At 39.9% G+C, this 13,536-nt stretch overlaps 1 protein-coding gene across 1 annotated transcript in view; it reads left to right on the forward strand.

Annotated features, from left to right (window-relative positions):
• The window catches only part of MED23 (mediator complex subunit 23), a 116,805-nt gene extending 109,003 nt beyond the window's left edge, over nt 1-7,802 (forward strand). The window contains exons 28-30 of the mRNA XM_077486864.1: nt 974-1,094; nt 2,704-2,835; nt 4,336-7,802. Of these exons, the coding sequence (XP_077342990.1) occupies nt 974-1,094; nt 2,704-2,835; nt 4,336-4,509 (427 nt within the window). The 3' untranslated portion in view covers nt 4,510-7,802. The remainder of the gene's footprint in view (nt 1-973; nt 1,095-2,703; nt 2,836-4,335) is intronic.
• The last annotated feature ends 5,734 nt before the right edge of the window (nt 7,803-13,536 follow it).

The following is a 13,536-nucleotide window of genomic DNA, read 5'->3' on the forward strand; positions in this document are numbered from 1 at the left end:
GCTGTCCATAGCTTCCCAATAAATCACAGTGCCCTTCCTTTGTACTACACTCAAGGGCTCTCAGCCCTAATGCCAACTATAGACAGTCGGTCTTGCAAAAAGTTATGCAAATATCAAAATGTCTTCATAGATGGCTGTCAACCTGGCGGAGTTCTGTGTTTTCTAGACAAGACTGTATTTGATTGCAGGTCATCTGATGTAACGCCCCCATGTGATGCTGAGCCTCCATGGTTTCTGAAATCCAATGAATGAAAGGTGCAGCCAGGGACTGGAAAAGAAAGGGCTGGATGATGCTGGAAGTCCTCCAGCCAGAAAATTAAGTTAGCTCTTTCTGGCTTGTTTCAGCTCTCTAATGCACACAGAGAAGCTCACAGCTTTGCACTGAAATCTTACGAAGCATATTGCAGGAGATGAGACTGTAAAACTGTACAAGGCTGCAGGGATGTTTGAAGTTCAGTTTTAAGTATTTTTTACTGCTTGTCTAGAATATGTAAATACTTGCCTTTGCACATATTAATTAGATATGAGTTCTGCTGCGATAAATCAAATCCTGTGAGTAGAGATTGGGGAGCAAGGCCGAGCCACGCTCTGTGATTTAATGAATTCATGCAGCTCAGCTCAAGGTCGAGCCTGAAGGTCCCATCGTAGGAACAGCTTACTATGGTGGCACACAGTAAAGAGGAGGAGCCTAGAGCGCCAACGGGGGACCCTAGAAGAGGAGGTTTTGGGTCGCCCTGTGCAATACCATTTGTATAGAGCAGGTAAGTATTGTTTATTAAAAAGCATAGCCTTTACAAGCACTTTAAATAAAGGATCGACCAGCTTACTAGGCAGATGGATTGTTTAGTATTCAACTATATGTTCACAGACTAATTTGCTCCTTGACCAATCTGAATTTGCTTCATCTTGTTCTCTGTTAAACTTTCAGCATAATCATTTACTTTGGGCCTTTTTTTTAATTATTTAATTTTAGGTTCCTCCCAGAAGTTCTTATACCCATTGTGAAAACGGAGTATCAGTTGCTATATGTCTACCACTTGATAGGGCCATTCCTTCAGCGTTTTCAACAAGAACGGACAAGGTGCATGATAGAGGTAATGGCCTTTTGTTTGGCCACATAAGACACTCCTGAAAATGTTCTTTAGCCCAGGTTCACACTGAGCTGCGGGAATAAAGCCATCCAGCTGAACTCGTATAATTTCACTGCATGTCAGTCCCAATTTCAGCCATGATTTCAGAGACATCTGTGTGAGTTTCTGCACAGATGTCAATAGAAATCGCACCCCGAAATTGCAAAAAAGTACTACAGAAACGACTTTTTGAAATCGGTGTGACACCGCAAATACAGTGTCACACTGATTAGGATGGTGCCATTGCTGGTAATTGCCTCCGATTTGATGTGTCAAATTGCACCGGTGTAAATCAGGGCTTAAGGTAAAACAATAAGGATGAAAACATCTGAAACTGTGTACAGTCATTAGTTTAATACACTAAGGCTTATTTATCACACCCATCAGCTGAAACTTTATAAGCTGGCATTCAAGCTTATAACCAAATCTAATGGTCTGTTTTATTGCTGTACGTAGATCAGCCTGTAGGGGGACACCTAAATGATAGTTTTTATTATTTATTTTAATTGTTTTCTTTAAATACAAACGCATTTGATTCTGTTAACAATATTTATTGTATGTGTCAGAAAATAAATAAGAAAAATGTTCAGGTGTTCACACCATCGTCAACCTTCGAGAGTCAACACCATTGGCAGTTGCCCTTATTTGCTTAGATGGGTACAAGACTTTAATTTTGTGTACTTTACCGGTTGTTAAGCCACTCTGACCTCATTATACTATCCGCTCTGTCTCCTAATCCTGTGTGCCAGAAAAATGCTGATTATACCTGGTTTTAGAGCGACGCTCACGTGATTGGCTGGCTCTCTCCTCTCTGTCCATCTGACAACTGCAGCAGGCGGGGCCGAGATTCCCCCACTGATGTCAGTTATGAGAAGAGGAGAGAGCCGGCCGGTCACGTAAACGGCACTCTGAAATCAGGTATAATCTGCATTCTTTTTATAAATCACACACAGGATTAGGAGACAGCGGATAGTATGAAAATGTAGATGTTATTTCAGCAGCAGGGGAGGGGGCAGACACTTTCATTAGCTGACAGGGAGGAGAGGAGGGATAGCAGAGAGGAGCGCAGTCAGTAGTGCTGCAGATGACAGAGGCATGTAAACTGACCATGGTGTCAGAGCTCAGCAGCCATGATAAACCGTGATCAGTTTACAGGGGTAAGGGCAAAACCAGGCAGGATCAGCCAGGTTTTTAGGTGATACAGGCGGTCAAATTGCACAGCACAAGCACTGTGCTGTATAATATACTTTAAAGGAACAAGATCCTCCTTTGTTACCCTAAAAAAAAAAAAAATCTTTGATAAAGGCTAGTAGATTGTGGTGGTGTAGAGAGGGAACTTTGAGAACTCTCACTGTTAGAGGGAACCTTCCTGATTCTCTTTACACTTGAAGCTTGAATAATTTAAATTACTGTTTATATAATTCATACATGAGTTGACTTGAATATATTATGTAAATGATAAACCAAATTACTATTTTTATTGAACCTCATAGCTGAAAATCATGCTTTGTGAAAGAGTAAATTATAATGTCTATACTGTTTCATAAAATGTATTTTCTTTATTCTACTGTAGATTGGTGTGGCGTTTTATGAGATGCTGCTGAATGTAGATCAATGTAGCGAGCACCTGAATTTCGTTGAACCCATCTGCGACTTCCTATATCACATGAAATATATGTTCACGGGAGACAGCATTAAAGACCAAGTAAGTAGAGTTCTGTTTTGTATTAGGATATGGCAAGAAGCATATGATGTTTCCTCTGTATTTGATGGTTATTGTCCATAAAATTATAAACAGAGAATTTTTATACTTGGGGATTCCCAAAGGAAAAATTAACCCTTTCCCTAGCAAGCTATAGCTGAAAGACAGCTACACAGTGCAGCTCTCCAGTTCTGAAAGGAAGGTCCATTGACTTTCTCCCAGAATCGTGCCTCCCACATGCCCCCTGGGATGAGCATCGTTTGTGCTCTGTGACCTTTTGAACACAACTGATCAAGGTAAAGGGACAATCACAGAGCCCCTTTTTACCATGTGATCAGCTGCATCCAATCACAGCTGGACACATGCAAACAGCCTTTCTGATTATCGGCAGTCCTTTCTTCACACGCTGTCTATATGAAGTTAGGAGAGCTGATAACTGGCAAGGCTTGATGGGGCACAGTGAGTACATTCTTTACACTGATTATCATTGCCCCTTCGTGCCACCTCATCAGTGCAACCTCATCAGTGAAGAATAAAAATAACGTATTTGCTAAATTTTATGACAGAGGCTGAGAAACTTTGTTTTTTTTTTTTTCGAAATTTTTGCAAAAAATAGAAAAAACCCAGTGGTGATTAAAGCAGACCTTCATTAATTTTTTCAACTTTCCATCTATTAAATCTTCTGTCCTCGTTGTTTTAACTTGGGATAGTAAAACATTTTTTTTCTGCAAGTAAATACCTTATACAACCCACTTCCTCTTTCTTGTCTGTTCATTAGCCTAGGCTTAAGACATCATGCACAGATCTCTCACTCTTGATAGTTTGCCAGGAACGGGGGCGGGGGGTTATAAGAGGCCGATGAAAGCTGGATGTGTGCTTATGTGTGTCTGTGTAAATCCAGGAAGTGAACAGGTGCCAGCCTCAGCTGCCCACAGTTAAAATGAATGGATGCAACCAGACTCCGTGGGAGAGGGAGATTTCTGCAGAATATTTGTCAAGTAAAGAATTGCCGTATATATAAAATAATATGCAAAGTGGTTGGAGGGAAGCTTCAGAAGGACAAATATGTTTATATAAGTTATGTGAGCGGTCTGCAGTTCCTCTTTAAGTACCACCAAAAGAAAGATCTATCTGTTGCAAAAAAATATAAAAATGTCATATGGGTACAGTGTTGTATGACCGCACAATTGTCATTCAAAATGCAAATGCACTTAAAGCTGAAAATTGGCCTGGGGGGGGGGGGGGGGTGAAAGTGACCGTTATTGAAGTGGTTGAGCTTTCCTAGCTCAGAAAGCTACTAAGGCCATAAGAATCCCACTGGCAACAGACTGGCGATTGTTTAAGTAACTTGATCATCACTCCATAACTCATGCTAAAAAGTGGCAAAGTCAAAGTACTTAAGCTGACTGTACCTAATGAGCAGATTGTGGAAATTAAAATATTGAGGTTTATTAATGTCTCATTTTAAAGTGCATCTCACCTAACAGCGACTCTTTTCTTTAGGTGGAAAAGATCATCTTCAATCTGCGACCCGCTTTAAAATTACGCCTGCGGTTCATTACTCACATCTCCATACAGGAACCCGTTCCTGCACCTCCCCAGCCAGTGAACAGTGGATCTCCAGCCCCCCAGACCAACCAAGTGCCTGTTAATGTTTCTATGCCTGTTTCACAGTGAAAAGCCAGTTATATATTTGTTTTCTCTGAGTTTAAGGAAAGTCATGAAAGATCGGAAAATTTTTTGTGGCTTAGAAGACATTTTTTGCCCACTTTTTTTTTTTAATCCAAAATTACCTTTTGCTACCAGAAACCTATTTTGAGTTGTCTGTTTTACTTTAATGATTAGGTAAGGGGACACTCCTCTAACAGGTGCATAGAAGTTTGGACTCTTATACCGCGTACAATGCTTTCATTTGATTCTGATTCACCAGTTGACTTTTCATCTGCTGGCATCTGGATAGAGAACTATTGATTTCTTTGAGAACATTTTGACCTGTACTTTTTGTACTTGTAAACCATGCATCAAGAACACACTGTGTCCCTGTATATATTTGGTTTTATCTGTTTTTGCTGTATAGTTTATATAACCTAATACTGAAATGTATGTCTTTGAATCTCAGTGACAATGTAAACCCAAAAATTGTTTGTTACAAAGCTTAGAGCTAGTCACTGCTTTTTTTTTTTTTTTTTTTTTTTTTTTGCAAAAAGGCAACTCAAATCCTAAGTCTAATCAACAGGTGCATCTCAAAAAATGTTAATATCATTCAAAAAGTTAATTTATTTTAGTAATTCAATTCAAAAAGTGAAGCCCCTATGTTATATAGATTCATTACACACAGAGTGATATATTTCCAGCATTTCTTTCTTTTAATTTTGATTATGGCTTACAGCTAGTGAAAATCCAAAATTCAGTATCTCAGAAAATTAAAATATTACATAAGACCAATAAAAAAAAAAAAGGATTTTTAATACAGAAATGACTTACTGATAAATGTCCATGTATAGTATGCTTTATAACAATACTTGGGTTGGGGCTCCTTTTGCATGAATTACTGCATCAATGCAGCGTGGCATGAAGGCGATCAGCCTGGGGCACTGCTGAGGTGTTATGGAGAAAGAGGTAGCTTTGATAGTGGCCTTCAGCTGGGGCTGGTTCTCTATGGGGTTTAGGTCAGGTGAGTTTGGTGGCCAAGCAAGCACAGTGATACCATAGTCATTAAACCAGGTGTTGGTACTTTTGGCAGTGAGCAGGTAACCAGTCCTGCTAGAAAATGAAATTGGCTTCTCCATAAAGCTTGTCAGCAGAAGGAAGCATGAAGTGCTCTAGAATTTCCAGGTAGAGGGCTGCTCTGACTTTGGACTTGATAAAACACAGTGGTCCTGGACTAACACCAGCAGATGGCATGGCTCCCCAAATTATCAACTGTGGAAAGTTCACACTGGACCTCATGCAACTTGGATTCTGTGCCTCTCCACTCTTCCTCCAGACTCTGGGACCTTGATTTCCAAATTGAATGCAAAATTTACTTTAATCAGAAAAGTCTTTTTTTTTTTCCTCCTTAGCCCAAGTAAGGCTCTTCTGATGTTGTCTGACACAAGGAATGCGACAGTTATAGCCTATGTCCTGAATAAGTCTGAGTGGTAGCTCTTGAAGCACACTGACACCAGCCGTAGTCCACTCCTTGTAAATCTCCCCCAAATTCTCGAATGACCTTTGCTTCACAATCCTTGCAAGGCTGTGGTTATCCCTGTTGCTTGTGCACCTTTTTCTACCACACTTGTTCGTTCCACTCAACTTTCCATTAATATGCTTAGATACAGCGCTCTGTGAGTAGCCAGCTTCTTTAGCAATGATCTCCTTGTGGAGGGTGTCAGTGACTGTCTTCTTGACCATTGTCAAGTCAGTGGGCTTCCCCATATTTGGGTAACCTACTGAACCAGAATGAGACCATTTAAAGGCTCAAGAAACCTTTCCAGGTGTTTTGAGTTAATTAGCTGATTAGTGTGTGATACCATGAGTGCAACATTAAACTTTTTCACAATATTCTTATTTTTGACATTCTGAATATTTTGGGTCTTCACTAGCTGTAAGCCAAAATCATCAAAATTAGAAGAAAGAAATGCTTGAAATATATCACTCTCTGCATAATGAATCTATATAATATAGGAGTTTTCACTTTTTGAATTGAATTACTAAAATTAACTTTTGAGGATGATCTAATTTTTTATGATGCACCTGTATCTTAGTTTTTGGATGAAGTCAGATGAATCAAACCTCCTGTTTTTATACTGCTGATAAAGCAAAGGGTGAGTGTCCTGAGACTCCAGTATTGAGCTACAAGAAAGAGAAAAATGAAAGGGTTTTTTTTTTTTTTTTAATTCAAAGATGCTTTACTTGATCGTTAAGGTTACAACCAAAAGAAGCGAGAACTTTTAATCACTTTTTCATTTCTTTTCTTAACTCTTTGCCTGTCTGAGTTGACGTGAGCGCCACCTTCTGCTGTGCTGTATTTATTTTTAATTTTATATGCAGGCTCTCCTAGGCCATCACGTTTTGTTACTCATTCTGGTATCTTGTTTACGCAGATTCTTTTCTTAGTCTGTTCTTTTTAGTCAGTCTGCATTTGTTTAGGGGATATCTTCCATGAATTCTCTTGTGGTCACAAGGACAGGAAACAAGGTGAAATCTGCAGCAATGCAAACACCTATTATCGTACAAATGGGGAAGGGCTAGATTTTTATCAGGTTTTTTTTTTCATTATTCATTTGGAAATTTCCCTTTACTATCCCATAGACGTTGGTCACTGGAAGAAAAAGTGAGGGTAAATCTCCCAGAGGAGATTTTTGGCAATAACTTTCTCTCTCTGTCTGAAAGACTAGGGATGAGAAGATGAGTGCTAACTTTTTCCCATTATGAAAACCCCCTTTTTTTTTTATTGTGCTCTACAATAAATTATCTGCATGTGAAGGGACAATTTTGCCTTACACAAAGACTATTTAGGATTATTCCATATTAACTGTTGGGTAAAATCCTGGTATAAGAAATGAGTCCACTTTGTTGGATATGGTCTGTTTTCTTGTGAGTGCTTTTAAATGACAGAAAAACTCAAATCTGACTGCCTTATACTTAATATGGTTCTTGATATGTGTATCATCCACCACCATCAGTTTTGTATATCTGACAAAATTGGAATTCTGTGTATGGGAAAGCTCGAACATGAATTAATTAATTCAGATCACTCTGAATGGTGTTGCGGGTGAGGATAGACCCTCATTCCGATGTCATTTAGATTTCATAGGTGAAATTAGTCCTGAGAATTGCACATTCATCCACATGTACATTTACAGTTTGGAAGACGTGTGTCTAAGCAGATGTTGAATTTCTTTTTTGTTTTAGAAGTTTGTATATAGATATTTTGGACTTTAATATAAATGTACTTAAGGTTTTATAATAAACAAACATAAACAGTGTCTTTTTATGTCGTAAATGATTTTATATATTGATTTCTTTTTTCTTTAATTTGCATATACCCATTTCACTTTGTTCTTAAAGTAGAACTACAAACAAAACTTGTGAGGAAGAGTTGAGGCCTATTAAAAATAACTGGCAACAGCAATAAAGACCTAACATGTTCTAACCTTTCCCTTTTTCTGATCAAAACTGAGAGATTACATTTCCAGTTCTGACATTATAGAGTGACTGTTGAAATGTCATTACACAAATGATGTACTTGCATACAATATACAGTTACATGTGAAGTGTTCATATATATGAAGATATATACACATATCAAGCAATGGTCTATTTCAATCAATTTGACAGGCTAATGGAAGAGAGAAACATGGGAGGTGCCTAAAAAGATATTCAGGTTGTATGCATGATGCCAGCCTACAGATTTATGACATTTATGAGATGTCCAACATTTTTACACAGCCCAATTTGTGATCTATATGAACAAACCCTACCTTAAAGTGTTTGCAAACCCTAAAATGAAAAACCCATATATACTTTCTATTATGCCTACTGATGAGTTATTGAGCAGGTTGCTGAAAAATATCTGCTCATTCTGACAGTTCCGGTTTCAAACTCACCACCTTAGCCATGATGGCATGGCCCTCATAGCGTGGTCAGTTTGCATTTCTTGCGTGCCAGCTAGGAGATATAGAGGGGCCGAGCCTGCGCTGGGCATCCTCTAGCTACTGTAGTCTGTGTAGTGCTATGCCTCCTCCCAGCCCTGCTCTGCTCATAGACAGCGGGAACTCTCTACAGTGCATACATGGGGAATGTTCTTCTGAGCTAAGCTGTAATCGCACGTCTCCCCTCCAGATGGATTAGGATCAGTTGGAAGCAGTTGTAAAGTGTAGAAAATGTGTTTATACTGTGTGTGAGAATGGTGTGATTGAAGCGTTGTTACAGATGAGGGAGGACTGCAGACTGGCCAGACTCTAAGCTGCTGTGAATGTAATTGGGGCACTATGTGAGGGGCAGATCGTCTGCAGGAGTTGAAGAAAGAGCTGGATTGCAAGTGATTGGAGATAGGGGAGGGCTGCAGACTTTTAGCAGAATCCAGTGTATGTTTGGGCACTGTGTAAGGTGGAGTGGAGATCGACAGCGGCACAGGAGGGAGGAGCTGGCCAGAAAGTGATTACAGAGAGGGAGGAGAGCTGCAGGCTGTGTGGAATACATATACGAGACTGCTATGCAGACAGACAGGAAATGTACATCCCTGATGTGTGTGATATCAGATGCTCCTGCCTCACTTACTAGTAGGGCACGCCCTCTCTAGGGGGAGGGAGAACTGAAGGACGACAATGCAGACACATGATCACAGGATAAAACATCATTAAAAGGTTCAAAACATTTATCGTTCACACAGCTACATTTGATTATGGTTTTCACATGTCCTTACCTACATTAAAATGTACTGTGCTTGTACTGACTCAACATGTCCTTTAAGCCAATGTGAATGGGGATTGCTCCTTTTTTTCCCACAAGAGTAATAAACAGCAGTGCACTTAAAATGTGAAGACAAAACTGTGAAAGTTTTGCAGGTCAAATGCACCTGTCGGTGAATTGCAAATGCTCTCAGAAGCACCTCAAACTGATGTCAAGAGCATGCTCATCGACACAAAGCTCTTACGCTGCATACACATGACCGTTTTTTTCCGTCAGAATAAACTGATGGTTTTTCCGTCAGAGTTCCGCTGTAACGGACTTGCCTACACACGATCACACCAAAGTCAGATTGTTTAGAACGCGGTGACGTACAACCGGTCTAGAAAAAGGAAGTTCAGTAGCCAATAGCTGCCCTTGCATCGTTTTTGGTCCATTGGAACGGCATACAGGCGAACGGTTTTCCCGATAGAAATAGAACACGTTTTAAATCTTTCCAATGGAATCCATTTCTAAGTCCATCAGAATTAAAAAAAAAAAAAAAAAAGTCTGCTGAAGCCCACACACGATCGAAATATCCGATGAAATGATCCCGTCTGGCTTTTTCTGCCAGAAAGTCCGACCGTGTGTACATGGCATAAGTCAACTTCAAGACCTACTATTATGTCCCACATTTCTTGCAACACAAAATACTGATGAAACAAGGTGGAATATATATTTTGTTATGGATGATTATATTTATTGTAACAGATCAATCTGAAAAAAAATAAGAATCTATAAAAAAAAAAAACTGAGGCTTATTACAAATTTAGTATGAGAAGTTTGTATTAAATCAGATTGCAGATAACCAGTGATGCTTGAACTATAAATTTCATATTCCTTTACTAGCCTCCATCATACCCACAGAGACAGTCTTTGACCTTAAAAGTTAAAAAGAAAAGAGAAAAAAGGGTGCACTAGCCTTGTGCATTATCCTTTTGATATGTATTGAAAACATAAAAAGAAAACTACTCGCAAACAGTTGTATAAATTCTTGTAATATGAGTAGCCATAAAGTAGTAGCAGCATCTAGTCACTGATGAACGGAACTCTCCAGAGGTCACAGAGGAGCTCACACTACTCACTACCAACTGACGCATTTCAAAGGGACCATCCCTTCTTCCTCAGAGCTCAGCAGTGGGTACTCGCTCAGCAGTCCCCGTATTAATACCTAAACACACAGACTTTTGTAGCCACAGGTGTATGCACATATGAACCTGTAATCAATCAATCTAGTGAAAGCCTAGGCCACTCCTACTCAACCCAGACAATAAAACTTCCACTGATGGGCATCACTAAGCCCATACTGCATGAGCTATTAGACATTACAAAATACAAAAAGCTACAGATAGGCAGTCATTGTCGGCTACCAGCAGCAAAAACATTTGTACTGCTGCAACAATGCTCAATCAAGCAAAAACTTTTTAGGGCTTTTGGCGCTCTTTAGGGTGGCTGATAGACGATCTTACCATGCATAGGGCCGCGCCATCACAGCTGTAAGCACACCCACATAGCAAACAGCATTCCTGATCAATTACAATGCCTGGAACGCACTCTGCCATGTTTGTGTTCCAGGCGAGGGGAAGGGGCGGGTCTGACTTCACTTCCTTTGCGCCAAATGGCGCTCGTCCATGACGTAGGCAACAAAAGATAGTCACCGCCATATTGGTGCAGACCAGGCCACAGAGGCCCAACAAAAACCTACCCCGATTACACCAGCATCCCCCCCCCCCCCCAAAAAATGGTTAAATAATGAATAAAATCTAACAAAACCATAATGCCCAGTAGCTATACAGTGGCCCGCCATAAAAGGAAATAGGAAAATAAATGAATAAAACTGTGACCAAAATGAGTTGAAACTGATTTTAGTCAAGCTACATAGCACCATAGAAACATAAAAGGGGCACCCTGCATGTATAACATATGTGCATACACGTCATCAGTAAGCGGTGACAGAAATGGTAAATAAGAAAATTGTATTAAAAAGGGGGATAACAATGAATCCCTGCATAAGTGCCTCAATAGGACACTCGGCTAAAGGAAAAGCTGAAGGAGCTAAACACATGCTGCATTAAGCAATAAACGTTAAAATGAAATGATATAAAAACAATCCCTCACAGGTGTAATACACTTAAAAGATATAGGGTGGCACAGTGGTGTAGTGGATAGCACTTTCACCTAGCAGTAAGGCTGCATTCACACCTGAGCGTAGCGTGTTTGAACATTTTTACCGGCGTTTTGTCGCGCGACAACGAGCGTTTTGTCACACTACAACGCGCGACAACGAGCGTTTTGACACACTACAACGCGCGACAACGAGCGTTTTTTAACTTCGGCGTTTTTTTCAGCCAATAGGAAAAATATTTTTCATCTGCTTATTTTTTCTTGAGCAGATACAGCGTCAAAACGCCCGTAGAAACACTCGTTGTCGCGCTAAACGCTCGAATCGAGCGTTTCCATTAGTTTCTATGGGAATGGAAACGCCCAAATCAGCCCAATTCGTGCGACAAAAAAGGGTCCGGAACTTGTTTGAGCTTCAGGCGTAGGGCTTCAGGCGACATGGAGTGGAGATGTGAACCATCTCCATTGAGAATAATGGATTTTTTCCCCTCCAGCGTTTTGTAGCTTCAGGCGTAGGGCTACAAAACGTTCAGGTGTGAACGGGCTGTTAGAAGGGTCGCTGGTTTGAATCCCAACCACGACACTACCTGCCTGGAGTTTGCATGTTCCCCCTGTGCCTGCGTGGGTTTCCTCCGGGTACTCCGGTTTCCTCCCACACTCCGAAGACACGCTGGTAGGTTAATTGGAACCTGTCTAAATTGTCCCTAGTATGTATGAATGTGAGTTAGGGACCTTAGATTGTAAGCTCCTTGAGGGTAGGGACTGATGTGAATGTACAATGTATATGTAAAGCTCTGCGTAAACTGACGGCGCTATATAAGTACCTGAAATAAATAAATAATATAAATAAATTAAATCTAGAAACACATATACATGTACATCTACTTAGTATGTGCAGCATATGGCTATGAAATTTGTGTTCACCAATGCGCACTCTCATGGGGTGAGATGTCCAGGAAATGTGATATCACTAACAGACGGATGAAATACCCGGTTCCTCTGCATTTTCAGGAAGCCCGCCAGTGTGATCCAGTGGGCATGAGGGTGTTTGGAATTGAGTCTATAGGGAGTGATCTTGACAGGGGTAGGAGACATCAGAGGGCTCTGTAAACATGAAGCTTTTTGGATCTTCACCCTCGGGAGTTTGACTCCCAGGGGGGTTGAATGAAGACCCTGAGATTCACAAAATTTCATGAGGGTGCTTAGTATCGTGGTCCCTGCACATGAATATGTTCTCTTTTATATACATGGATATACATGATTTTCTTTTTTCCTCATGCGTTTGTCTGTTGTGTTTTTTTATTTATATGCATTTTAGAGGCTTTTATGCATTTTTTTATATAATTATACACCTCAATACACTTACACCCCCTTCCTGCCCAGACCAATTATCAGCTTTCAGCGCTCTTAGGTTTTGAATGACAATTAGATTCCAAGGTATTAAGTAAGTAGCATAGTGAGTTTTTTTTAAATTGTAATTTTTTTCCCCACAATCCTTTGCAAAATGACGATTTTTTTTTTTATTACACAATTGTCAGGTTATCAGGTTATTTCTCACACACAGCATATTCATACAACAAATTACACACCAAAATACATTCTGCTACTCTTCCTGAGTATGGTGATACCACGTGTGTGAGATTTTTACACAGCCTGGCCACATACAAAGGCCCAACACTGACGTGGCACTTTCAGGCATTCTATGACCATAATTGACACATCTCATTTCTTTTTTTGTTTACAAAAGTTTTATTTGGAAGCTCAATTGTATACAGACAAGTACAGCCAAAGAAAAAATAAAATTGGCATCAAAACATTAGTATCTCAGTGAAATGTAATATTAAAAAACAAAAATAGTGATTAAAGCAGTATGGTGGATTAAGTTTCTCGTGTGCATTATGTTCCAATAATGAATACAATTAGATATTCATGATCGTAAGTGCTAGACCAAAGAGATAAAGAGTAGTCTGCAGAAGCAGGGTACATATTAAGGTAGGTTCCAATAAGACAATTCTTTTTCATAAATATGAACTGTGTCATGTAAAGTGTGAAAGATCCTCTCTCAAAGTCTGATTGTCTCCATTGTGGCTAGTACCTGAGGCCACGGTAGGTTGTTAGACTTCCAGTTATAAGCAATCGTCTATTGGATAG

The sequence above is a fragment of the Lithobates pipiens genome, unplaced genomic scaffold (genome assembly GCF_037356315.1).
Source record: "Lithobates pipiens isolate NorthernLeopardFrog02 unplaced genomic scaffold, aLitPip1_a1.2 Scaffold_18, whole genome shotgun sequence".
Classification (NCBI taxonomy): Eukaryota; Metazoa; Chordata; class Amphibia; order Anura; family Ranidae; genus Lithobates; species Lithobates pipiens.